General features: G+C 52.4%; 1 protein-coding gene across 1 annotated transcript in view; it reads left to right on the forward strand.

Annotated features, from left to right (window-relative positions):
* The window catches only part of PLCG1 (phospholipase C gamma 1), a 50,103-nt gene that overhangs the window by 16,679 nt on the left and 8,896 nt on the right, over positions 1-24,528 (forward strand). Inside the window, exons 2-21 of the mRNA XM_063172203.1 lie at positions 5,716-5,868; positions 6,188-6,281; positions 6,718-6,765; positions 12,273-12,357; positions 13,375-13,458; positions 13,629-13,651; positions 14,720-14,792; positions 15,763-15,864; positions 16,520-16,638; positions 17,790-17,875; positions 18,864-18,984; positions 19,352-19,520; positions 19,935-20,057; positions 20,911-21,012; positions 21,220-21,407; positions 21,671-21,871; positions 22,194-22,313; positions 22,684-22,864; positions 23,720-23,797; positions 24,270-24,373. Coding sequence (XP_063028273.1) covers positions 5,716-5,868; positions 6,188-6,281; positions 6,718-6,765; positions 12,273-12,357; positions 13,375-13,458; positions 13,629-13,651; positions 14,720-14,792; positions 15,763-15,864; positions 16,520-16,638; positions 17,790-17,875; positions 18,864-18,984; positions 19,352-19,520; positions 19,935-20,057; positions 20,911-21,012; positions 21,220-21,407; positions 21,671-21,871; positions 22,194-22,313; positions 22,684-22,864; positions 23,720-23,797; positions 24,270-24,373 — 2,254 coding nt within the window. The remainder of the gene's footprint in view (positions 1-5,715; positions 5,869-6,187; positions 6,282-6,717; positions 6,766-12,272; positions 12,358-13,374; positions 13,459-13,628; positions 13,652-14,719; positions 14,793-15,762; positions 15,865-16,519; positions 16,639-17,789; positions 17,876-18,863; positions 18,985-19,351; positions 19,521-19,934; positions 20,058-20,910; positions 21,013-21,219; positions 21,408-21,670; positions 21,872-22,193; positions 22,314-22,683; positions 22,865-23,719; positions 23,798-24,269; positions 24,374-24,528) is intronic.

Genomic DNA, 24,528 nt, shown 5'->3' on the forward strand with positions numbered 1-24,528 from the left:
ACACCTGTCCCTACACTCGGTGTGCCCATGATGGGTGTCACACATGTCCCTACACTCAGTGTGCCCATTATGGGTGTCACACCTGTCCCTACACTCAGTGTGCCCATTATGGGTGTCACACACATGTCCCTACACTGAGTGTGCCCATTATGGGTGTCACACATGTCCCTACACTCAGTGTGCCCATGATGGGTGTCACACACATGTCCATAGAGCCACCCTGATCCCTGCCCTGTGCCAAACCCCAGCTCAGCTGGCTCTGCCTGATTCCCTGCAGCCTGCCAGGAGTTTGGGGCTCTGCAGGGCAGAGGCAGGAGCTCCACGAGCAGCAAAGGGCAGAGACAGCTCCAGGCAGACAGAGAGGTGCTGAGGGCTCTGGCCCCCGGCCAGCCAAGCACTTAGAGCTTGCCCAGCCATTCCTGAGCTCACAGGGGAGCTGTGCTGAGGTTTTGTTGTTCTTGCAGCCGGTGTTGGGTTGCAGCAGCAGCAGCAGAGCCAGGGCAGGGCTGCTGGTGGGGGGAGCACCAGGCTGGTGGGTGCAGCAGGGGCAGGTGAGCCAGGATGCTCCTGCAGCTCCTAAAGCCACTCCAGGGGGCTCCCACTGAAATATCAAAAGGGGGTGGCACTGCTTTACTCTCCATGCTGCTGCACAATAGATTTTTCTTGTATTTTACTCACATTTCTTTTTCCTCTTTCTCCCTGGGGGCCACCTGACCCTCTGGTGCCCCTTGCAGGGATGGGAAGCCTGGGGATGACCACATGGCTGTGCTCAGTGGGGTCCGCAATGCTAAATAGCAGGAAGGCTCTTTGTTTAACCTCTTTTTCTGTGCCAGAGTGAGCAAGCTGGAGGCTTTTCCACTGCCCCCAGGCAGGATCAGCCCATGTCAGCCAGCTGGGCTGGCACTGACCCCTGCCTCTCACTGCATTTCTCCCCAGGGACACCCAGCAGTGCCTGTTGATGGGGTGGGTGTTTGCTTGGAGGCTGTCCCTGATAAACCCATCCGAGAAAGTCATCTGGCTAAATGCTCTTTTTGGTCAGCTCTTTTATTTTTTTTTTTTTATTTTTTTGTTAAATTTAATCAGTTTTCCATCTTTGCAGAAATCCTCTGGAGGTGGCTGTTTTGCAACCCTCAGAGCCTGTTCCAGGCTGTGCTTACCCTTGCACGTTACAACACCCCATCCATCAGCGGGGAAATGAGGCTTGGATGGAGTTTCAGTTTTAAATGACTTCAAGGGTGGATCTGGTTTTGGTTTTCATGTAACCAGAGGGTAATTTGGTGGGGGTTTTTTTCTTACATGGTGAGGGAGGTGGATCTGGGGTCAGCTTTTTCTTTCTGATGCAACCCACTCCTGCTGAAAGAGGGCTCTTTGCCCAGAAATGGGACTTTTTTTTTTTCTTCTTTTTGGGTGTTTTTTTTTTTGGTTTTTTTTTTTGTTTTTTTTTTTTTTCAGCCCTGGAGAGAAAGGGGGGGGCAGGCTGTTTCTCCTGGCAGTGGGGAAGTTTGGGAGGTTGTGAAGGGCACAGCAGTTTGTGGAGCCGTGGGATGGCTCAGAGTGCGCTGCGGAGCTCAGAGCATCCCTGGGCTGGATGGGCTGTGCTGCCTCCTTCCCAGAGCCTCTGCTGGCTGCACACAGACCCAGGAGGGCTGGGGAGGAGCCAGCCTGCAATCCCAGCGCTGCTTATCCACCCTGCCCTGCGTGCTGCTGGCTCTGCTCTGGGGCGCCCAGCTCTGCCCGCTGATCCCTGGGCACCAGGATGCTCCTCCCTGGGGCAGCCAGGGAAGGGAGAGGATGTTTTATGTGGGTTTGAGTGCTTCACTGAAAGGGCTGAGTTGCCTTTTTAGTTCATGGGGGTGTGGGATGCTGCAGCTGGGTTCCTGTTCCATCACAGAGCTTCCTGTGCCACGGCTGCAGGACCAAGTGTGACCGTGTTCACAGGGGTCTTATGTTGAAGGAAGAGACAAGGACCTGACTCCATATTCCAGAAGGCTGATTTATTATTTTATGATATATATTACATTAAAACTGTACTAAAAGAATAAAAGAAAAGGTTTCATCTCAGAAGGCTAGCTAAGAATAGAATAGAATGGAATGAATAACAAAGGTGGTGTGTGTCTTGGACAGAGAGTCTGAGCCAGCTGACTGTGATTGGCCATTAATTAGAAACAACCACATGAGACCAATCCCAGATGCACCTGTTGCATTCCACAGCAGCAGATAACCATTGTTTACATTTTGTTCCTGAGGCCTCTCAGCTTCTCAGGAGGAAAAAATCCTAAAGAAAAGATTTTCATAGAAAGATGTCTACGACAACGAAGTTCTTCCTCTCTTGCCACATCCCAGGTGGGATAAGGACCAGTTTGTACACTGGTGGGAGAGGGCAGCTCAACGAGGGGGAGATGTGGCTCACCTTGGTGACAGAGGATTTGTCTTTGGAGGGCCTGCCCCAGCTCACCTGCCCAGGTGTGCCTGTGGAGCTGGGACCCCCCCAGGTGCTTCACCCTGCATCTGTCAGGACCCAGCACATCCCTCTGGCTGTCCTGAGCAGCCCAGACCCCTGCCAGGGGGCTCAGAGACCCTGGCACAGAGACCAAGATGCCCCTGTGGTTCTGATTGTGACCCATGGAGCAAGTTACCAACCTTAGATGAAGATCTGCAAGCCACGAAAAATTAAGTAGAATGACAGTGAATTTATCATGGGGTGAAAAAATAGATTTTGGGGTTTTTTAGAATGGAAGTTCAGGGGGCAAGCTGGAGGAATCTGGGTGTGTCCAGCCTTTCTCCTCCTTCTTCTTGGCCCCCATCTTCTGCTGGGATGTTGGCACTTACAGATTGGTTTAGAATAGAAGCTCACTGTCTAACATAGGTGATAGGCATTGGCAAGTTATGGTAAATCATGTACATGTAGTTTTAGTCTAAAAAGATAACACCAGAGTGCTTCTGTCTGTCCTGCTGAACGGACCTCAGCAGAGCAGGAGAAAAAATTTTATTGACAAGAAACAACAAACAACCTTAAGAACGAGAACTGAAGAGCTCTGGCTCCTCCTTCGAGCACCAGGCTGGGAAAAGAGACTTTCTAACACATCTCGGGGTCACTCTGAGCAGCAAGAGACCCTGACATGAAACTTTGCCCACATCCTTGGCAAGTCTTTCCCAGCAAGGACACGAGGTGCAGCCCCATGGTGGGACACTGGGTCGTGCCACAGAGCCCGTGCCACCACAGATGGGGAAACTCCTGGTGCTGAGCAGGGCAGAGCCTGCAGTGTCCCTGTGACCCCTGGGCTCCAGCAAAATCCCTCCAGCCCTCCTTTCCCTGTGACACTGGGGCTGCAGAGCCTGCAGCGTGTCCCTGTGACCCCTGGGCTCGAGGAATGTAGGGGGACACAGTATGAAGGTGGTACAGAATGTAATCTTATCCCCAAAGAGTTGCAGCTGAACCAATTACTAAAGATTAGGAGCAGGCCTGATGTCAACAGGCCAGACCTGTAGCCAATGAGAACAGTGGTATAAAAGAGTGGATTGGTGGGAACTGGTGTCAAATGGTTACTGCAAGGACCAGGAACAGTCAGTGCTCAGAGGAGATGCCTGCAAGAAGCATTGAGGAGGCATGAAGCTCTGAGGGTAGGGAATCCTTGCACTATAATGATAAAAGAATATATATATATATATTCTGCACAATATTCTGCACAAACCAACCCCAGCTGCCTTCCCAGCACACTCAGGCAGGTTTGGGAGGTGAGAGAGAACAGCAAGCAGCTGCAGGTATGCGTGGGCAGGAGGTTCCTGCCCCATCCTCGCGGCTCCTGCCCTTTGCCCCAGGAATTCCCTGCGTGCTTTTGTCCTTGATAAGCACCTCTCTTGCTCCAGGGCTCTCTCCAGTGCGTGGATTTTAGGTATGCACTCTGTAACAGCCTCACTGGGTAATAACCTGCTGGTGCTCAGTGCAGGGAGGGGTGAGCACAGGGCACAGCAAACTCTGTAACATCCTAAAGTGCAGACAGCACTTGCAAAGGCAGGGCTGGAATATCCCAGCACCTTCCTTTGGTAGTTATTGCCTGGTAAATTACCATGAAAACTCATCCGACACGTTTTCCCCACTGTGTTGGTCAAACCCTGCATCCTCCAAGGGCAGGATTAGCCTTCAGCCCCACTGTGTGTGTCCTGGGTGCACAGACCTGAGCTGTGGGATGGGTTTTTATGGGCTAAAATAACCTGCTGTGTCACTAAGGATGTGAGCACATGGGTAAGGTTATGGCAGGGCATGCTAACATTGGAGCTGCCAGACAGCTCCTTTCCAAAGGGTAGGTGATGCCTCAAAAAGTCACATTCTTGCTTATTTTAGGAAGCTTGTCTGTCCTTGCTTTGCAGCCCCAAGGAGCTGGGTCTTTCTATGCCCTTGTCACAGCCTGATGAGCTTTGGAGGGTTATTAGATTCACAGAATATCCTGAGTTGGGATATAGGGTTATTAGATTCACAGAATATCCTGAGTTGGGAGGGACCCACAAGGATCATGAGATGCAGTTCCTGGCTCTGCACAGGACACCCCCAAAATTCACAGATTGTCTGGATGTGTCCCATGAGCAGGCTGCCACTGTCTCCAGGTGCACTCTCAGGATCCAAGAGAGGATCCAACATCCTTTGTGCTTCACAAATCCTCCCAAAGTCAATCCCTGTGTCTGCCTTGCTGTGGGGTTTGGAGAGAGCATCATCTCTCATGCTGCAGTTCAGTGCTGTGGGTGATGAGCAGGTCACGTTTCTGTCTGGTTTTAAGCTGCAGTAAATAGAAATGAAAGGGGAGATGATCCACAGTGAGTGCAGTAAGTGGAGTTTAATTGGGATGAATTACATGCCAGGTTTGCAGTAATCTCCGTCCTGCATTGCTCAGAAGCATCATCTGCTTTGGAAATGTGACTCAGAAATGTTGTTATTTGATTCCCACGAGCATTTAAGAAACAATTTTTCCAGGAAGCAAAAATTCTTGGGTTTGGGTTGGGTTTCATTGTTTTGGTTTTTTGGTTTTTTTTTTTTTTTTTGCCTTGCTGCTGCCGTTGTTTTCTCTTTGTTCTATGGCAATAGGAATCCTTTCCCAGAATTTCCTCTGTGAGATGCTCCCTTTTCAGTGTCCTCCTTGCTTAGTGCTAATGTTCCAGCATGCACACAGCTGCCCCTTCCTGGAGATCCCTATGGGGGAGACATTCAGCTGTTTTTGGGGAACAGAGAGGAAATTGGGGGGATCTGGCTGGGGAAACCTCCTTGGGAAGCAGTAAGAGGAGACTGTGCTTACAGAATGCCAGCCTGGGGCTGCCATCATGTGCTAGGTGCTAACCCAGCTCTGCAGATGACTAAATCCACTTCATCTGTGTGTAGGGGAATAGAATATAAGAAAATAAAGACAGTGTAGAAAGTAATCTTACCCCTAAGGAGTTGCAGCTGGGCCAATTATCAAAGATTAGGAACAGGCCTGAGAAGAAGAGTGCTGTAAAAGAGTGGGGTGGCTGGGTGAGAGGGGAACTGGAGTCAGTCGGCTGCTTTGTGAAGAAGAAAGAGTCAGTGCTCTGAGGAGCTGCCCATGAAAAACACCAAGGAGGCATGAAACTTCTGTGATAAGGAGACAGCAGTATGGAACCCCTGCAATAAGATAACATCTGTGCTGTTCCTTCTCCAGTGCTGTGGGCATTCCAAGCTGTTCACTGAATGTTTTCCCTCTCTCCCAGTGGACATCCGTGAGATCAAGGAGATCCGCCTGGGGAGGAACTCGCGGGACTTTGACCGCTACCAGGAGGATCCGTGTTTCCGACCGGAGCACTCGCACTGCTTTGTGGTCCTCTACGGCACAGAATTCCGCCTGAAAACCCTCAGCCTGCAAGGTAGAGCTCTCCTGGGGCTGTGCCAGGCAGGGTTGAGCCAGAGCTTCATCCTCAGAGAGCCCAGACAGCCTCACTGTTCAGGGACAAGGATAACTCCCAGCTCTCGGGAGTGGGATATGCGGGGCTGAGGGGTGCAGCCAGCCACATCCATCCGTGGAGAGGAACCAGCCAGAGCATCTGTGTGTGGGGGAAATGTTACCAGAAAGGGGGTGAAGCGGTGAATAGGGCATGTAAGGTGCTGGGGATAGTCCCAGGAGGTTTGGGTTGGTGATCAAGCCTGCTGTGTGTCCCTTCTTCCCACTTCTCCCATTTTCCACAGCCACTTCTGAGGATGAGGTCAATATGTGGATCAAGGGGCTGAACTGGCTGGTGGCAGACACTCTGAGGGCACCCACCCCCCTGCAGATTGAAAGGTGAGGAAAGCCTTTTCCTGCACTTGTTTTCTCTTTTCCCTTCTGTCTGTTTTGACAGAAAAAAGTGAGCACAGTGACGTTCCCTCTCTGAGCTGTGCTGACCCATCACTTCTGCCTCTGCACCCCAGCAGCTTCATCCTGCTGACCCCAGAGTCTGATCTCATGCATCAGGGAGAAGGAGCTTCACCACAAATTGATGTTTCTGCGTGTGCACAGCCTGTATTATCTGTAGCACTACAGTGCAGAGGCACTTTTAAAGCAGAACTTGTAAGAAAGTAGGGTAGGCTGCCTGTGAAAGGGGCAGAGCCGGGTTCCCTGGTGGGAAGGAGGGATGTGGGAGAGGATGGTGTGGCACTGAGCATCCTCCAGAGGGGGATTGGAGCAGGGGCTGGTTGTTGAGGGGCTGAGTTGTGCCTGTTTGTGCCTTCCCACCCAGGTGGCTCCGGAAGCAGTTCTACTCCCTGGATCGCAACCGGGAGGACAGGTGAGGAGGGGGGCTTGGGCTGGGAGGGTTCACCTTGGACTTGAAACCCTCTGGGTTCTTTAGGCTTTTAATGCTCATTTTCAGGGAACCTTTAATCCAAGTCCCAAACTTCCCTGGCTGATTTTCACTGAATTAAAAAAATATGTATAAAAAAAGCTGTCTTGTTTTCCTGCCCTATTTTCTGGGCTGTTTAGACCCAGTGACACCTTGACACCTTACCCCAGCTGGCACCACCCAAGGGAGCAGACATCAAAGAGCCAAGAGGCAGTTCAGGGCCCCCCATCAGGGCTGAACTGGGTTGTGTTTGTTATTCCCCACCCTGTTTGTTCTGTTCTCCTTTCCTGAGGCCCATCAGGGCATGGATCATCCCACTGCTTGGCTTGTGGGGTGCTTGGGTGAGTGCTTAGTGTTGTGCTAGCAAGGAAAATGTCATGAGGAGGTTAGGGAAGGGAATTGGGTCATGAGTCACTGTTAGATAAGGGAGGGGACATTTTCCTGCTGGGGAGGTGAGTTCTCTCAGGATCTTTAGCTGATCACTGTGACCCCAAGAAATGTTAAAAGTCTCTTTTCCCAGCCCAGTGCTTGAAGAATGAGTCGGAGCTCTTCAGTTCTCGGTCTCAAGGTTGTTTATTGTATCTTATCTATAAAAAATTTTCTCCTGCCCTGCTGAGGTCCATCCAGCAGAACAGTTCCAGGCACTCTGCCTGCCCCCAGGGCAGTGTTATGTCTTTATACTAAAAACTACCTGTACAATATTTACAATTATTTTCCAATGCCTATCACCTGTGTTAGTGAGTTTCTACTCCAAACTAATCTGTAAGTGCCTCCATCACAGCAGAAGATGGAGGCCAAGAAGAAGAAGGAAAAAGGCTGGACATGCCCAGATTCCTCCATCCTGCCCTCTGAACCCCCATTCTAGAAACCCCTGAAATTTATTTTTCACCCCATGATAACTTCACTATTATTCTACTTAAACTGTTGTGGCTTGCAGATCTTCATACAAGGCTGGTAATTTTTTCCATGGGTCATAATCAAACCCACAGGTGTTTTGGTCTCTGTGCCAGGGTCTCTGAGCCCCCTGGCAGGGGTCCTGGCAGTCCAGGACAGCCAGAGGGATGTGCTGGGTTCCGACAGACTTCCACCATGCTCTGCTCTCTGTCCCACTGCCATCTCCAGTTTTCCAGTCCCAGTGCTGCTCTCACTGGGCTGCTGTTGTGTGGGACATGCCTCTCCCCTATCAGTGCTGTTAACTGAGCCCATTAACCTTTCAGCACTGATGCCTGTGTTAATGTGCTCCCTCCCCCGGGGGCACCAGCCCTGCCTGCTGTGCAGCACCTGGGTCCCACCTGCCCCTTTTCCATGCTCTGCTCTCCAGAGAGGGCTGGCTGCAGAGCACTGGGCTCCAGAGCATCCTCTGCTTTGTCCTTGTTGTGCCCCTCCCAGGACAGCCAGGGGATAAATTGATCCTGGCCAGGAGGGTGTTGCATGGGGCAGATCCTGCTGCACTGGATGTTTTTGCCTTTGCAGTGATTTATTCAGAGAGAGAGCAGTGCTGGGTGCCTGTGACCGTGTTCACAGGGTCTGAGGATGAGGGAAGAGACGAGGATCTGAGTCCATGTTTCAGAAGGCTGATTTATTATTTTATGATATATATTACATTAAAACTATACTAAAAGAATAGAAGAAAGGTTTCATCAGAAGGCTAGCTAAGAATAGAAAAGGAAGAATGATAACAAAGGCTTGTGGCTTGCACTCTGTCCAAGCCAGCTGACTGTGATTGGCCATTAATTAGAAACAACCACACAAGAACAATCACAGATGCCCCTGTTGCATCCCACAGCAGCAGATAACCATTGTTTATGTTTTGTTCCTGAGGCCTCTCAGCTCCTCAGGAGGAAAAATCTTAAAGAAAGGATTTTTCATAAAAGATGTCTGTGACAGGTGCATGGGGATTTTGTGGAGGGGGATAAATCCTCACAGAAAAGGAAGAAATCCTCACAGAAAGGGAAGAAGAGGAGCTTTAATCCGTTGCAGCTGCTCTGCATAAGCCAGCCACCTTTCAAATCCAGGCTTGGGCTATATACACAGTGGTGACTGGGCACAATATTTCCTAATTCTGCAAAGGAGAGCACTGAGGCAGGTGCAGGGGTGGCTGTGTGGAGGTTCTGGAGGAGGAGTGCAGGAAAAGTGGAAATAAATGGTCCTTTTTTCCCCCTGGTTATGCAATAAAACTGGTGAAATGGCATGCCAGCAGCACAAAAGGAGATTGCAGGTATAGATCTGTGCCCAAGGCAGAGCAGCAGAGCTCACAGCCAGCCTGTTGCATCCCTGTTGCATCCCTGTTGTTTCTGTTGATATCATCTTTCTATTAGCATTTAGAATTGAGGCAGCAAAATCCAATGCATTCCTTACCTGTCACCCACAGGGAGAGGTTTCAGTGCAGAATTAGGAGAGCCCAGGCAGTGAGAGGAGCAGAACATCAGAAGGGATGTGGAAAGATTTGGAGTTTTCCCATTTTACAAACATTTTACAAGCATGCATGTGTTTTCTGCAAGGTAGAGGCTACAGTTATGTGACATCTCCTGGGTTAAATCTTGGCCCCTGTGAGGCGTTCCAGCATTAAATTTAATGTCACTGGGCTCTTTGCTTTTGCCTCTCAGCCTGGAACTGGTTTTTCAAGGAAACAGTGAGTTGTGATTTTTTTAAATTTTTTTTTTTTAAACCCCCCTTGCACACCATCCTTGATCCTTTCCAGAACAGAGAGGGTTTTGGCAGCTGCAGAAATCATTCCCAGCATTTGTGTGCCCCATGGCTCCTGTGCTGGAGCCCTCTCTCCTCCGTGCCTTGCCTGTCTGGGGGCTGGGCTGTCCCTTGCAGCCCCAGCAGATGCTGGCTGTTTCCCCTGGATGCTGGCCCTTTGGGTATATTTGTTTTTCCAGGGCAGGTTAGGTGGAAAGAGGAGGATAACAGGATGCTGGGTTTTTTTTTTCCTAATTGCTCTGGAGGAGACTGTTTCACCTCTGGCCAGGAGCGCTGCCCGTGGCTCTGGGAGCAGCATTCACACACTGAGGGCTGGCAGGGGAGTGTTTCCATCCCCTGTGAGAGCCTGGGCCTCTGGCCTGTTTGTCACGAAACCTTAAAAATTGCTCTGTAGAAAAAAATGAGTTTATTTTGTTTTTACTTTCTAGTCTGAAAATACTACCAAGCTGTTTATCCAAGGTCTCCAGCAAGTTTAACATGATGAGTAACACACAATAAATAAAAATCTTTTTGTACCCTGTCCTCTTCCTGTGGCTGAGAGGGAAATGCTGGTCACAGCTGTGACAGGGCTGTGCTCCAGGGTGACCGTGTTCACAGGGCTCTTAGGATGAGGGAAGAGATGTAGATCTGACTCCATGTTTCAGAAGGCTGATTTATTATTTTAATGATATATATTACATTGAAACTATACTAAAGGAATAGAAGAAAAGGTTTCATCAGAAGGCTAGCTAAGAATGGCAAAGAATGGCAAAGAATGATAACAAAGGTTTGTGGCTTAGACAGAGAGCCCAAGCCAGCTCACTGTGATTGGCCATTAATTAGAAGCAACCACATGAGACCAATCACAGATGCACCTGTTGCATTCCACAGCAGCAGATAACCATTGTTTACATTTTGTTCCTGAGGCCTCTCAGCTTCTCAGGAGGAAAAATCCTAAGGAAAGGATTTTCCATAAAAGATGTCTGTGACGCTCCAGCACCTCCTGTGAAGCAGCTCAGCATCCCCAGAGCTGAGTGGCAGCTCCAGAGAGGCCCCAGGGATGGCTGCTGCTGCTGCTGCTGCTCCTCCAGCCTCTCCTGCTCTTTCTCCATGAGCTTTTGTGCAGCCTCGTGCTCTCAGCAAGGAGGGATTGGTGCTGGGCAGCCCCGGGGGCTCTGTGTGTGCTGCTGGGGTCCCATGGCAGCTGTGGTTCCTCACGTGTGAGGGCATCTCTCCTTGCACTCCTGCTCACCCCACACATTGCCCTGTTGCCAAGGGCCCCCTGCCCGGGGGGACACGCATTACCTGCCCATGGCTGTGGCTGCTGGATGTGTTTGAAATGGGAAAAGGCAGGATCTGCTCCCCAGAACACTCACTGTGAGCCCCCAGGGTAACCTCAGCTGCCCAGGGAGATAGAGATGCAGGGGAGGTACTTGTGCTGTGTTGCTGACTGTATGAAAAAAGGGGAGGCTGGGGCCATTTCCCAGCTTGTTTTTTATTCTTTTTCTGCTCTGCCAGTGAGTGGCAGGACACTGCAAAGTCTTGGCTGGCCCTGGGCAGGGCCAGGTCCTGCTGTGGCTGTGTGTGGGTCCCAGGCTCTGAGGCCAGGAACAAGGGCTCTCTGTGTGCTGCTGGCTGCCCAGCCCTGGGCTCTGCAGCGCCTGACACCAGCCTGTTTCTCCCTCTCCATCCCTCCTCCTTCCTGTGCTGTTTGAGATCACCCTGCTCTCAGGGAAGAGTGTAAAATAGATGTCACATGTGAATGCCAGCACACCCCTGGGTTAAATGCCCCATGCAGGGCATCTTCCCTGCTATTTTTATATTTGCACCCTGAAGCCATAAGGATTTCCAGACTTGCCCTGTGCTTTGTGGGATGGGGGAGCATCCTGTAGGATGCTGTGTTCCCACGTGCTCAGTGGGGGACAGGAGCACCATCTGTGACTGCAGGGGTGGACTCCCAGGACTTGCTTTTAAGGCAGGAGCTGCCAGGAGATGATTGGACACAGACCCCTCAGCTCCTAAACGCTGCAGATGGGAGGCATCCTCATTTCCCCTTGCTGCAGGGCTGGTGCCCCATGTGGGGACAGTTCCAGAACACACAAGGGCAGCCCAGAGCTCCTTCCTGCCTGCTGGGCTGTGGGGTCCTGCTCAGGGCTGGCACTGGAGCTTTCCCTGGTGTGGAAGCAGCACCTGTGGTGTGGAGGAGGGCTTGGGGAAGCACAGCCACGCTGGCTGCTCCCTGCCTGTGGGGCTGGGGAGCACAGCTGGGCACAACGTGGCAGTGCTGTGCCTGTGGCTGGGGACCTAAAATGGCTTTTTCCCTCTCCTTAAGATAAAATTAGCTGAATCCTAACCACTCAGAGAGCCTGTCCTCCAGCAGGCCAGGGAGTGGGTTTTGGAATGGATTTGGTCACCCAGCATGAATGCTGGGGCACAGATACTTGGGAAATGCTTCTTGTTGCTCGTTCTTTTAAAGCAGTGGGTGCTGCCTGTCAGCTGTGGCGTCAGCCAGAGGCTGCTGGGCTCACCCAGCAGAGTTGCAGGAGCAGTGTTTGCAGTCCCCACTGATGTGCAGGTACCTCTCTCTGCTCCCCACATCCTCCCACTGTTCCCAGCCTCAGCATCATCCCAGGGTCACGCATCCATCCTTGTGCCACAGCTGATGTCCCTTTGGGCACCGCCTCTCTGTGCCTGTTCCAGCCCCAGGGTGAGCCCCCCTCCATGCCAGACTGCTGACCAGGTGTCCCCTCTCTCCCCTGCCGGGCCAGGATCTCTGCCAAGGATCTGAAGAACATGCTGTCCCAGGTCAACTACCGTGTGCCCAACATGAGGTTCCTGCGCGAGCGGCTCACGGTGAGTGTGGGACCCCTCAGCAGCCTCTGAGCAAAAGCTGCTGCTGGTTCAGCTCCCAGGGAGTGTTTGCATACTGCAGAGCCTCCCAGCCGTTCCTGGGAGGGCCCCCACCCACGGTGGTGACTGAAGAGGTGCCAGCTCCCACTGGGTGCCGCGCCCTGGCCCATTTGTGGCCAGCACCCTCTCCTTACCCCACCCTGCCTCCCACACTCCCCTCGTTGCTCCTGGCTCCAGTCATGGGCTGGTGCTGGTGGGGTAGAGTGCAGAGCAGCTGCCAGGTCCTGCATCCTGGCTCTTGCACCCCCTGCCAGGGAGAGATGCTCTGCCAGCATCGCCACTGACCCATGAAGGGTCATCTCGTGGTGACCAGCTGCTCCCAGCAGCACAGAGCTCCAAGGCCAAAGAGTGGTGCATCCAAAGGAGAGCACACACTTGGGGTCCTGCAGTTTCCAGGCACTTCAGACACTCTGGGCCAACAAAAATCAAATTGTCCTTTTGTAAGTATTCAGTAAGTGGTGACATTTTATCAGTGTGTGAGGTGCCTTTGTGTGGGTGAGCTTGGGGAATTGTGAAACTCATTTTAGGATGTGCCTGTGCCCTGGGCACTGCAAGGTCCTGCTGGCCACAGCAGAGACTGTGGCAGATTTGTTAAGATTGGAAAAGCCCTCTAAAATCATTGAGTCCAGCCATTGCCCAGCACTGCCATGCCCACTAAACCATGTCCCCATGTCCCACATCCACAAGTTTTTTGAGCAGGTGCAGGCATGGTGGCTCCACCACTGCCTGGGCAGCCTGTTCCAATGCCTGATCACTGTTTTCATGAATTTTTCAGAATATCCAATCTATCCCTCCCCTGGCACAACTTGAGGCCGTTGTGCAGGAGGCAAAGTCTGGATGAGTTTTGGCTTTTTTCTCCTCTTTCTTTCCCCAGGGATACTGGTGGGAAGAGACATTCCTTAAGCCATGCAGAGTTACCTGTGGCCTCTGTAAAACCTCTGGGTTTGATTTGTTTTTCAGGATGTGGAGCAGAGGAATGGGGATATCACCTATGGCCAGTTTGCACAGCTCTACCGCAGCCTCATGTTCAGTGCCCAGAAAACAGTAAGAGCTGGATTCCCCAGGGGGGGAGAGGGAAGGGAGAAACCTTATTTGTTACTGGGCATCCCCACTTAATTGACCTTTTAACCCTGCTGCCCTCGGGGTGAGCTCTTCTCTTGGGAGTGAAGGAGTTACTGAGTGCAAACCTAATGCTTGTGCTTCTTCTTTTGCAGATGGATGTCCCGTTCTTGGACAGGTGGATCATTCTCTGTGTTTTCTGGGGAAGGGGCTGTTTTCTTTTGCTCCATAACATCTTTGAGGCCTGCAGCAGCATGCTGGGATGAGGCATTATGCACTCCTCGTGCTCCTGTGCTGCCTGTGGTTCTGTGCTCTGAGCAAGCATCACTGCTGCAGACACTTTAGCTTGGGGCAGGGAGGGCTCTGTGCCTCCCAGATATCCCAGTGGGGTCCAGCTCAGGTTAATTGGTTAATGTGGTCAGATCTCAGGCCATCTCCCAGGGGTTATGCTCGTGGTGGCTGCAGAGCCCTCCCCACCCAGGCAGTGCCAGCTGTGCCCTTCCCTGCCCTCTGCTCCCCTTGGCTGTGACAGAGAGAGCTTGAATTTAGACACAGGAGCTAAAGAGTGAAAGACTTACTGACTTGTCCAGTAATTCCCAGTGGTTTTCTTCCTTTTTTTCCTGTAACCATAGAAAAGAGATGTCAGGGCCCTCAGCAGAGCATCTGGCTCAGCCCTCTGCCCAGGGCAGCCAGCACTGCCCGGTCCCCTTTGGATTTTGTGGTGTTAGTGCCCAGCATGGCCCTTGGCTGTGACTTGGCATTGGCATGGCCCTTGGCTGTCCATCGTGACTTACAGCAGTCATGGACCAGTCTTTTGAGATTATCACCTTCACACAGTTCCCTTCTTCATTCCCTGTGAATAGTGTCCATGAGCCCATGTTCTCTGCACACCTGTAGGTCTGTCCTGTCTGCAGTCACCCCTTAACTGCCCTGCCCTGCCCCTGTTTAGTTCTTTACACTCAGGTTCAAACCAAACCCTCTATTTTCTTTATTTATTTTTTTCACTAATCCATCCCTCTAATGGTTTTTGCTGGCCTTCACCAGAATTTCATGTTACCCTGCCCTTGTCAGTGTGAACCCTGTAGTGCTCCTGGAGAGGTCCCTGGTTCTGGGATGTGGATTTGTGTTTGCTCTGCCCATCCCACTCTGCTCCTTCAGTGCTGCACGTGCCAGGGAGGGGGCAGATGGCGTCTCACAGGGTGTGCTGCACCAGTGACTGAAGCTTCTCTCCCTCTCTGCTTGCCAGGGGTGCAGAAAGGCCTGAGCACTTCAGGGTGTCCCTGCTGGAGCTGCAGAAGTTTTTGCTGGAGTACCAGAGGGTGAGCTCAGCACAGGCAGTGGGGAGGGACAATGGGGTGGGCACTGGTGACATTTGGGGTGCAGTGCTCCTTGCTGTGGGGCTGGGAGTGGTGGCATTTGGGGTGCAGTGCTCCTTCTGGAGCAGAGTGTGTTGTAGGGGAAGCACTGGGGAGGGAAGACCTGAACTCAGCTGGGCACCCTTGCCAGAAAATGAACAGGAGATGTGGGGGGAGTGGAGGTCCCAGGAGGCAGGAGTGATCAGTGGAGGTTGCCCCAATCCCTGTGACCTCAGCTGGTCACCAGTGGTTTGCTGCAGCCAAGGAGTCGTGTCCATCCTGGTGCTCAGGAGGTGTCAGCAGTTTCTGGGGAGCAGCTGATGGATTCATCTGCTGATTCTTCAATTTAAAAGCAATCTTGGGTCACTCAGCAAGCACAGCATGCATGTGCAGACACACATAGAGGCACCAGCTGTGCGTTTGTGGGCAGCACAGAGCCCTTGGCTCTTGCCAGGTTCCTGTCTCATTGCTGGTCTCCTCCAGGAGGGCAGGGCTGGCTGGCAGAGCCCTGCCATGGCTCAGAGCTCCTGTCCCCCACTGCCACCTCCCTGCCTGTGTCTGCAGCCAGCAGGGAGTTAACCAGGGGGGACATGCAGTGTTTGGGTGGCTAATGAAGGAAACCCAGGGGGAGAGAGCCAGAGGAAGCTGGGTTGGCTTTGCTGCTGGAGGAGGAGGGATGGCAGATGTTGTTCAAAGGAGCTGTTGGAGAGAAAAATGCACGGCAGTGAGAAAATGGAGCCCACTCAGAAGCAAGGCAGATTTCCTCCTTGTGTGCTCTCCAGCACTTGTGCTGACAGTTGAGTTCCTGGCAGAGATGGTCTTGCATCAAAAACCACCTCCTTAATGGTTAAAGCTTCCAACTGGATGAGCTGCATGTGGTTTGCAGTAATCCATTCTGAAATGGCTCCTTTTATGTCTCCCCTGGGCTTTGCAGGAGCTCTGGGCTGCAGATACCCTCCAGGTACAGGAATTCATGTTCAACTTCCTGAGAGACCCTCTGAGGGAGATTGATGAGCCTTATTTCTCCCTGGATGAAGTAAGACACCTCGAGGGTGGCGTGTGTGGGGTGGGGTGGCACAGGGGATGGCAGCCCTGGTGTGATGAGTGCTGAGGTGTGACAGCTCTGCTGTGTGTGCCTTTGCTGCAGGCTGGGGGTGCTGGGAGGGTCACAGCTCCTGGGATATGGATGTGTTTGTAAAGGGAATGGATTCTGGGCTGTCCTGTAGTGCTGGGTGTGTGCAGCTGGGAGCACTCTCCAGGCAGCTCACCTGGAGCAGGAGAGGGGCTGGGGCTGCCTTGGGGTGTGTAAGGATCTCTTCAAAGCAAAAAGAGCTGAATAAAGAATAAAAACAACCAGAGATGACCATGTCACTGGCACTCTGGACTAAGCCAAGGTCCCTTGACCCACATGGCCTTAGTAAGCTATTGCCTGCCATGTCAGCTGCAAAATAAAGTGCAGAGCCATTAATCTGTCTCCAGCTGGGTCAAAGGGTCTGGCACACAGACGTGTGGCACACAGAGCTCAGTGGGTAGGTGGCAGTGCCCAAGCTGTGGTCACTCAGGTAGCTGGTGTGCTGTGGGCAGCCCTGGTCAGTGTGTGCTGGCACAGAGTGGGAGGTGTGTGTGTGAAGCTAAACCACAGCAGCTGGCTCCTCTGCATCATTAACACATTTCTGTTTCTTCCTGAGCAGTTTCTCACCTTCCTGTTTTCCAAAGAGAACAGCATCTGGAACTCACAGCTGGACACGGTGTGTCTGGAGAACATGAACAACCCTCTCTCCCATTACTGGATCTCCTCCTCACACAACACGTAAGGACGAGGGAGGGCTCTCTGCACCCAGCTGCTCTCAGCATCCTTTTCTCATGCTAGGGTGGGAGTATTTTCCCTGATTCCAGTGATGGGTCAAAAAGGCTTTTCCAAACCAAGGCCAGTACATCAGAGACCTTCCTTTTGGTGCCCCACTCCTCCCTTCTGTCATTTAGCCATAAATGTTTTGCTCAGGCACTCTCAGCAGCACAGATCTGCACAGGCCTTCAGGTGCCTTCACGTCCTGAGCTGTTGCTCTGGTAATTTCTCACCATTAGCAATGTCATTCTCCAGAGCCCCTCAGGACAGATGTGATAAACCCTGTCAGGCTGAAATTGGCCATTTTCCGCTCTCTGCTGCTAGAATAATTTTGCAGGAACTGCTTTCTGTGCAGACAGGCTCTGTCTGTGCTCTGTGTTCATGCTAACCCAAATTTAAAGGACTGAGAGCCTGAGCCAGCTGAGCAGCCCTGAGGGCAGGCAGTGAGATCCTGTCTGCCTGCAAGAGCTCATCTAACCTTGCTCTGAGGCTGCAGGGGGCTCTTTGTGGCACCAGTGCTGATGTTGCTGTCTGAGCTTTCTCAGGAGCTGGGGCTGGACCTCACAGCAGTGCTGGCAGCCCCTTGCAGCAGGGGCAGGGCTGAACCCTGTCGCAGACATCTTTTGTGAAAATCTTTTCTAGGATTTTTCTCTCTTCTGAGAAGCTGAGGCTTCAGAAACAAAATGTAAACAATGGTTATCTGCTGCTGTGGAATGCAACAGGTGGATCCATGATTGGTCTCCTGTAGATGTTTGGATTTGGTGACCACTCATGGCAGAGCTGGCTCTCGCTCTTTGTCTGAGCCAGCTGCTTTTGTTATTTATTTTATTCTATTTTTAGCGAGCTTTCTGAGAGAAAAACCTTTCTTTCTATTCTTTAGTATAGTCTTAATGTAACATATATGATAAAATAATAAATCAAGCCTGCTGAACATAGAGTCAACATTCTCATCTCTCCCCTCGTCCTGAAAACCCCTGTGACCACTGTCACAGGGAAAGTGTCAGGTGTGGAGAAGCACCACTCCCATGTGCCAGAGGCAGCTCCACAGTGTCCCAGCAGCCAGCTGTGCTCTCAGTGGGCCTGTCAGTGTGCTGATGTGTTGTCTCCCCTGGAAGGTACCTGACGGGGGATCAGTTCTCGAGCGAGTCCTCGCTGGAGGCGTACGCGCGCTGCCTGCGCATGGGCTGCCGCTGCATCGAACGTGAGTACCAGCAGTGGCCCCTCTGTCTGCCAGCACAGCAGCTCCTGCTGCTCAGGGAGGCTGTGCAAGGAGGGCAGAGCTGAAGGGAGATCACGCCAGTGGCAGCATTAACTGTAGGAGCTTTGGGGGGTAGGACAGTGGGGACGGACAGAGAGCAGAGATCTCTGCAGCCAGGGCTGGAACCTGGGGTTCATTGCAAAGGGCCTGGGGGCAGGGCCCTGCTGGGAGCACTCACCAGGCAGATATTGTTGAGCCAGCCACAGCTCAGAGCAGGCTAGAGAGGATGAGAGAGTAAAGGAGTAGAGGGTAAGAGCGTAAGGGAGTAAAAAAGGTAAGAGAGTAAAAGGGTAAGAGAGTGAAGTTCTCGTTACAATACAATAAATCTTCTGTGTTGAATATTCTGATTCTCACTAACCAATCTAGTACAATATACAAATCCTATAGCATTTACATACAGCCTGTAAGAATCATTACATCACCATACTGTGTTACATTTTAAACCCTAAAAACTCCTCTTTGGGCCCCTTCTGCAAAACTGGTGGGGTCTGCTCGGACCCTTGGGCCTGTCTGCAGGCAGAGGGTGTTGTTCCATCAAAAGGGGATCACCTTCAGCTGGCCATGCCATTGTTTCCCAGTTGTTCAGTAACTGAGGTATCTCAAAGCTTGCTTTCATTTCAATCCCTTATAGTTTCTATATTCTCAAAATCTTTTGCCAGACAATTGTATTTATAAGGCTTTCCTGTTTCATCTCCCCCAACAATTAACACCATGATGTGCAGAAAGAGCTGAGGTTGTTTGCTTTGTGGGACTGGGTTATCTGTGCCCAGGGTTTTGGTCCCACAGAAAGGTCAGGGCTTTCGCTGATCACCTCACTCCTTTACTGCCTTCCAGAGCATTTCCCAGCAGCACCTGGCTCAGCCCATCTCATGTCCATGTCTTGCCTCTGTTCCAGCCTTTGGGCTAAGTGTCCCCTGTGGGTCTCTTTCAGTGGATTGCTGGGATGGTCCTGATGGCATGCCAGTCATCTACCATGGACACACCTTAACCACCAAGATCAAGTTCTCTGATGTCTTGGTCACCATCAAGGAGCACGCCTTTGTCACCTCTGAGTGAGTGCAGCAGGACTTCAGCTAGCAGGGCAGGGAGAGGGTGGAGCCCAGGCTGCAGCAAAGGGAAGCTCACTTTATCCAGAGCTGCAGCACAAGGCCTGGATGTGGTGGGAAGAAGGTGTGTCATGTCTGCCAGACAAAGGGAGATTTTCCCAGAAAAATGCTGTGGGAGAGAGGGCTTTGGGTAAACCCCAGTAGTTTGGCAGTCCTTCTCCACCCTGTGCCCTCCTGAAGAGTGTGCAACAGATGGCTGCTGGTGTGAGCTGCCCCTGGAGGGCACAGAGGCCAGGCTTTGAGGCAGAGCTCAGGAGCCCTTGGTTCCATCCACATCCCATTCTGGTTTTGATGGCTCTGCTCCTTGTCCCAGTTTCCCTGTCATCCTGTCCATTGAGGACCACTGCAGCATTGCTCAGCAGAGGAACATGGCTCAGAATTTCAAGAAGGTTTTTGGAGACATGCTCTTGACCAAACCAGTCGATATTTCTGCTGATGGCCTTCCATCTCCAAACCAGCTCAAGAGGAAGATTCTCATCAAGGTGAATTCCCTTGCCCAGCAGGGCTCCTAAGTGAGGGAGAGGGGTGAGGGTTTGGGACTGAAGGCAGTGCCTTTGGAAAGGGGTGGTTGGCAGTGTAATGGTGGAAGTGGAGACCTGATGCTAAGAACAGCTGGATACAAAAAAGCTCTCTAATTACCCCAGAGAATCTGCTGGGACATGAGCTCAGCAGCTGGGTGCTGCCTTTCTTTGAGGGCATGGGGGATGTTGGTATTTCTGCTTCAGGAACCTTTGGGAAGAGGGGGTGGGACTTCAGTGCTGTTTGATGATCCCTGTTGCATGGGTCTTGTTTATTCTAATGTGGAGGACCCCACTGCAGCAGACCTGAGCTTTTAGGGCTGTTCACCAGGAAATCTGTGCTGTTTTTGGGTGCCTGACCCCTCTCTCATCCCTCAGCACAAGAAGCTGGCGGAGGGCAGCGCTTACGAGGAGCTGCCCACATCTGTGATGTACTCAGAGAACGACATCAGCAACTCCATCAAGAATGGGATCCTCTACCTGGAAGACCCCATCAATCACGTATGTGTGTGCCATGGTGGCCCAGTCCCTGCTCTGAGGGCTCTGTCAGGTGCTGTGTGTGCTGGAAGGAAGGGCTGTGGTGCAGATGATTGGAGAGGCTCTCGGTCTGTCTGGTTTCTCACGTGTCCCTGAAGGCTGGGGGTGTTTCATGCTGGCTCTCTCAGTGCTTTTCCCCAGGAATCTCCTGTGGGCCCTTGCTAGAGGCAGGAGGCTGAGCTAGAGGGAGCTCTGGGCCAAGGCACTGCAGCCTGTGGTTTGTGCTGCAGGAGTTTCTGGAGATGGCTGCGCTCCCAGCCCTGCTCCTGCCAAGTGCCTGCACACCTGACACACCTAAGCAAGGGTTTATCTTTGTACAGCACTGAGTGTTCATCACTGTGTGCATTCACTCACAGCCCACCTTCAGCAGCTTTACTCTGCTGAGAGTCTGTCTGGCAAAGCCACATGCAAATGGAACAGGTTTTTTAAAAAAAAAACAGTAAAAAATGCAATGGTAAATCCACATAAACATCTCTGATATCTTCACCTCAGATTGCCCCTGTGCTGAGTCCATGCAGACTGGGGTTTTTTGCATTGATTTGTTCTTCATCTGGTCATCTCCTTTTATTAAATATTGGAGTGTTTGCAGTGTGATTTGTCACATGCTGGGGTTTTTGCTACTGATAAATCCATGCCTCTGGGGGATCTGGGGGATGTCTTGGAAGCTCATGTGACTCACTGGAATCAGTGTTGGTGGCTTTCCTTCACAAACCTGATTGTCCCTCCCTGTACTGGTCAGGAGATGATCCCATGGGTGGGTGGTGGGCAGTCTGGTGCTTCCCCAGGGGTCTCTTTGCCAGAGTTCATCTCCTTGCAGGAGTGGAACCCACATTACTTTGTGCTGACCAGCAGCAAGATCTATTACTCTGGGGAGACAACCAGTGACCAAGGAAACGAGGATGAGGAAGAGCAGAAGGAGGTGAGGGCTCTCCTGTGGGGCTGTGAGTTGACTTCTCAAGGGGCTGAGCATTGCCATTGCCAGCTGACTCCAGGGGGAGGTCCCGTGGTGGGGAGGATGGGAGCTGCTTCAGGAACTCCCAGCTGGAAGACCCCTGAGCAGAGCAGAATCCAGCACCATGAGCCTGCCCTCAGTAACCCAAGGTGATGGCTTTTATCCCCCTGCCAGGTGAGCAACAGCACGGAGCTGCACTCCATGGAGAAGTGGTTCCACGGGAAGCTGGGAGCGGGCCGTGACGGGCGGCACATCGCCGAGCGGCTGCTGACGGAATATTGCATCGAGACAGGGGCCCCTGACGGCTCCTTCCTGGTCAGGGAGAGCGAGACCTTCGTGGGGGACTACACCCTCTCCTTCTGGTGAGGGCCCCACTGCTCTGTGTCGCTCTGGGGTTGTTTTCTCTTGCTGTGTTCTTCAGTGGTGGGGTCCCTTTGCTGGCTCCCCTGTGAGCAGCCTCTCCCCATTTCTGTGTCCCAGCATCATGCCAGCTCCCTGTCCCAGTGCAGAAGGGTCAAGTCTCATATGCAGTCACTCTCCTGTGGGGCAGGAATGCTGTGTCAGGCTGGAGCTGAGGTGCAGGATCCAGGCTGGCTCACCCCGCCCCTCCCTCCCTGTCCCGCAGGCGCAATGGGAAGGTGCAGCACTGCCGCATCCACTCGCGGCAGGACGCCGGCAGCCCCAAGTTCTTCCTGACGGACAACCTGGTGTTTGACAGCCTCTACGACCTCATCACCCACTACCAGGAGGTGCCTCTGAGGTGCAACGAGTTTGAGATGAGGCTGACAGAGCCAGTGCCTCAGACCAATGCCCACGAGAGCAAAGAGTGAGTGCTGTCATGCGTGTGTCCATCGGGCAGCTGGATACTGTAGGAAGCTCTCCCAGGTCTCTCCTCAGCCATTCCTCCCTTGCTGGAGTTTTCTGGTCCCCATGGAGCTCTGTCACAGCAGCCGTGCTGGCCAGCTTTGTTGTTCATGGAGCTGAATGTCATGGAGGCTCAGTGCAGAGCCTTCACCAAAGGCTCTGATCCTTCCTGCCCCATTGCAGTCCCTGTCTTCCTCTGGAGGATTCAAGGAGCCTTTTAGGGGCTGAGGTGTGGGATGGGCTGGGTGTGTGTGACCTGTGCACAGCCATGTCTCTCCTGCCAGGTGGTACCACGCCAACCTCACACGGGCCCAAGCTGAGCACATGCTGATGAGGGTGCCCCGTGATGGAGCCTTCCTGGTGCGCAAGAGGAGCGAGCCCAGCTCCTACGCCATCTCCTTCAGGTGTGTCCCTGCTGCAAGGGTGCTGGGTGCTGGAGGTGGAGCTGGAATCCTGCAGTGTGTGAGAGAGCAGGACAGGTGCTGCCAGCCAGCCTTGAGCCCTCCCAGAACTCCTGTTGCTCTGGGATGCTGCAGTGTGTGAGAGAGCAGGACAGGTGCTGCCATCAGCCAGCCTTGAGCCGTCCTAGAACTCTTGCTCTGGGATGGCCCTTGAATAAGTCCTTGAGATCCTGCTCTTCCTCCCATCTTGCAATGGGAGGTGTCTGTGCTCAGCCACCTCAGCAGGGACACCTTTCCCTTGGTGTCTCTGTTTTGGCAGAGACCTTCTCCTGCCAGGTGCCAAGAGGCCTCTCGCTGTGTTTCCTCCCTGCAGGGCAGAAGGGAAGATCAAGCACTGCAGGGTGCAGCAGGAGGGGCAGAATGTGCTGCTGGGCAACTCTGACTTCGACAGCCTGGTGGACCTGATCAGCTACTATGAGAAGCACCCCCTGTACCGCAAGATGAAGCTGCGCTACCCCATCAACGAGGAGACCCTGGAGAAGATCGGCACAGCGGTGAGTGCAGGGGCCAGACCAGCAAGGGCAGGTTGTTTGTGAGGTGGTGGTGTGTCAGAACTTGGTACATCCCTCCGGGTGCCCAGAGTTGTCAAGGACCCCACCGGGGGGCTCGGAGACCCTGGCACACAGCCCAGAACACCTGGGGATTTGATTGTGACTCCTGGAGCAAGTTACCAGCTTTGTATGAGGACCTGAAAGTCACAGAAGTTTAAATAGTATAATAATTATATTAATAATTATTTTTAAAAATGTTATTATAAAAATTATCACAGGGTGAAAATGTAGATTTTAGGATTTTTGGTATGGGGGTTATGGGGACAAAATGGAGGAACTTGAGCATGTCTAGCCTTTCTTGTTGTTCTCCCATTTTCTGCAGTGATGCTGGCATTTTGGAATTGGTTTAGAGTAGAAGTGCACTATCTAACATAGGTGACAGGTATTGGGAATTAAGTGTAAATATGATATCTGTAGTTTGTAGTATAAAAGGACAACACTGCCTCAGGGGCGGTCAGAGTGCCTGTGGCTGCCCTGCTGAGCAGATCTCGGCTGGGCAGGAAGAAAATTTTATAGATAAGAATTAATAAACAACTTCCAAGACCAAAAACCGAAGAGCTCTGACTTGTTCTTCAGACACATGGGCCGAAACAGAGACATCCTGCACATATTGGGGCAGCAATTAACGACCAATTACCCGAGAGTGGTGTGTGAGCCATCTCTGTGCTTTGCAGCCCACACCTCTCGGGGCTTCCTGATGCTTGAGTGCCTTCCTGGGGCACTGTCCCACCTGCCCCAAGGTAGGGAACCTGTTCCCCTGCAGTCACTGCTGTAACCACTGTCCCTTTGCTTCCACAGGAGCCGGACTATGGAGCCCTGTACGAGGGACGCCATCCTGGGTTCTATGTGGAGGCCAACCCCATGCCCACCTTCAAGGTACACTCTCACTGTTTGGCACAAAGCAAACTGCAGGGCTGGAGGGTTTAGCAGGGGTCGTTTTATTTTCTAGGAGCTGTATTAGTTTGCACACTCATTTCTAAACCATGAAGAGAGAGACAGCGGAGGTTGAACCTCCAGTTCCCAGGCTGGGCTGCCCCTTCTGAGCTCTCCAAACTGTTCTGAGCTCTCCAAACTAAGCCCCTCAGTGGCTCTTGGGACAGAGGAGAGTGCCTGTGTGGGGCCATACCAGACTTGTGAGCTCTGCTTTGGCATCAGTGGGGGCCTTGATTTGCTCTGCAGGATGTCACTGTGGTCTGGCAGCCTCTGGCAGCAGGGCTGGATGGTGCCTGCCTGCACATGATGTGCCTCTCAGCCCCCAGCAAACACATCTGTGGTGGGAGGTGATCTCTCATGCTGTGGGCTCGTTGTCCATTCCCTGCCAGCCTCATGGGACCCCTCCTCATTGCAGTGTGCAGTCAAAGCCCTGTTTGACTACAAGGCACAGAGGGAGGACGAGCTCACCTTCACCAAAAATGCCATCATCCAGAATGTGGAGAAACAGGAAGGAGGCTGGTGAGTCTCTCTTTTCCCTAGGGGATATGGTCAAACCTTGCTGTCACCATCCACACAAAGGTGTGTCCACTCTAGGAGTGGGTTTGTCTGGGGTTCCAAAGCCTCACAAACCCTAAAAGCAGATGATGGAAGAGCTGCCAGTTCCCCTCACCCCC

Source organism: Melospiza melodia, chromosome 19, assembly GCF_035770615.1.
Source record: "Melospiza melodia melodia isolate bMelMel2 chromosome 19, bMelMel2.pri, whole genome shotgun sequence".
NCBI classification, from domain to species: Eukaryota; Metazoa; Chordata; class Aves; order Passeriformes; family Passerellidae; genus Melospiza; species Melospiza melodia.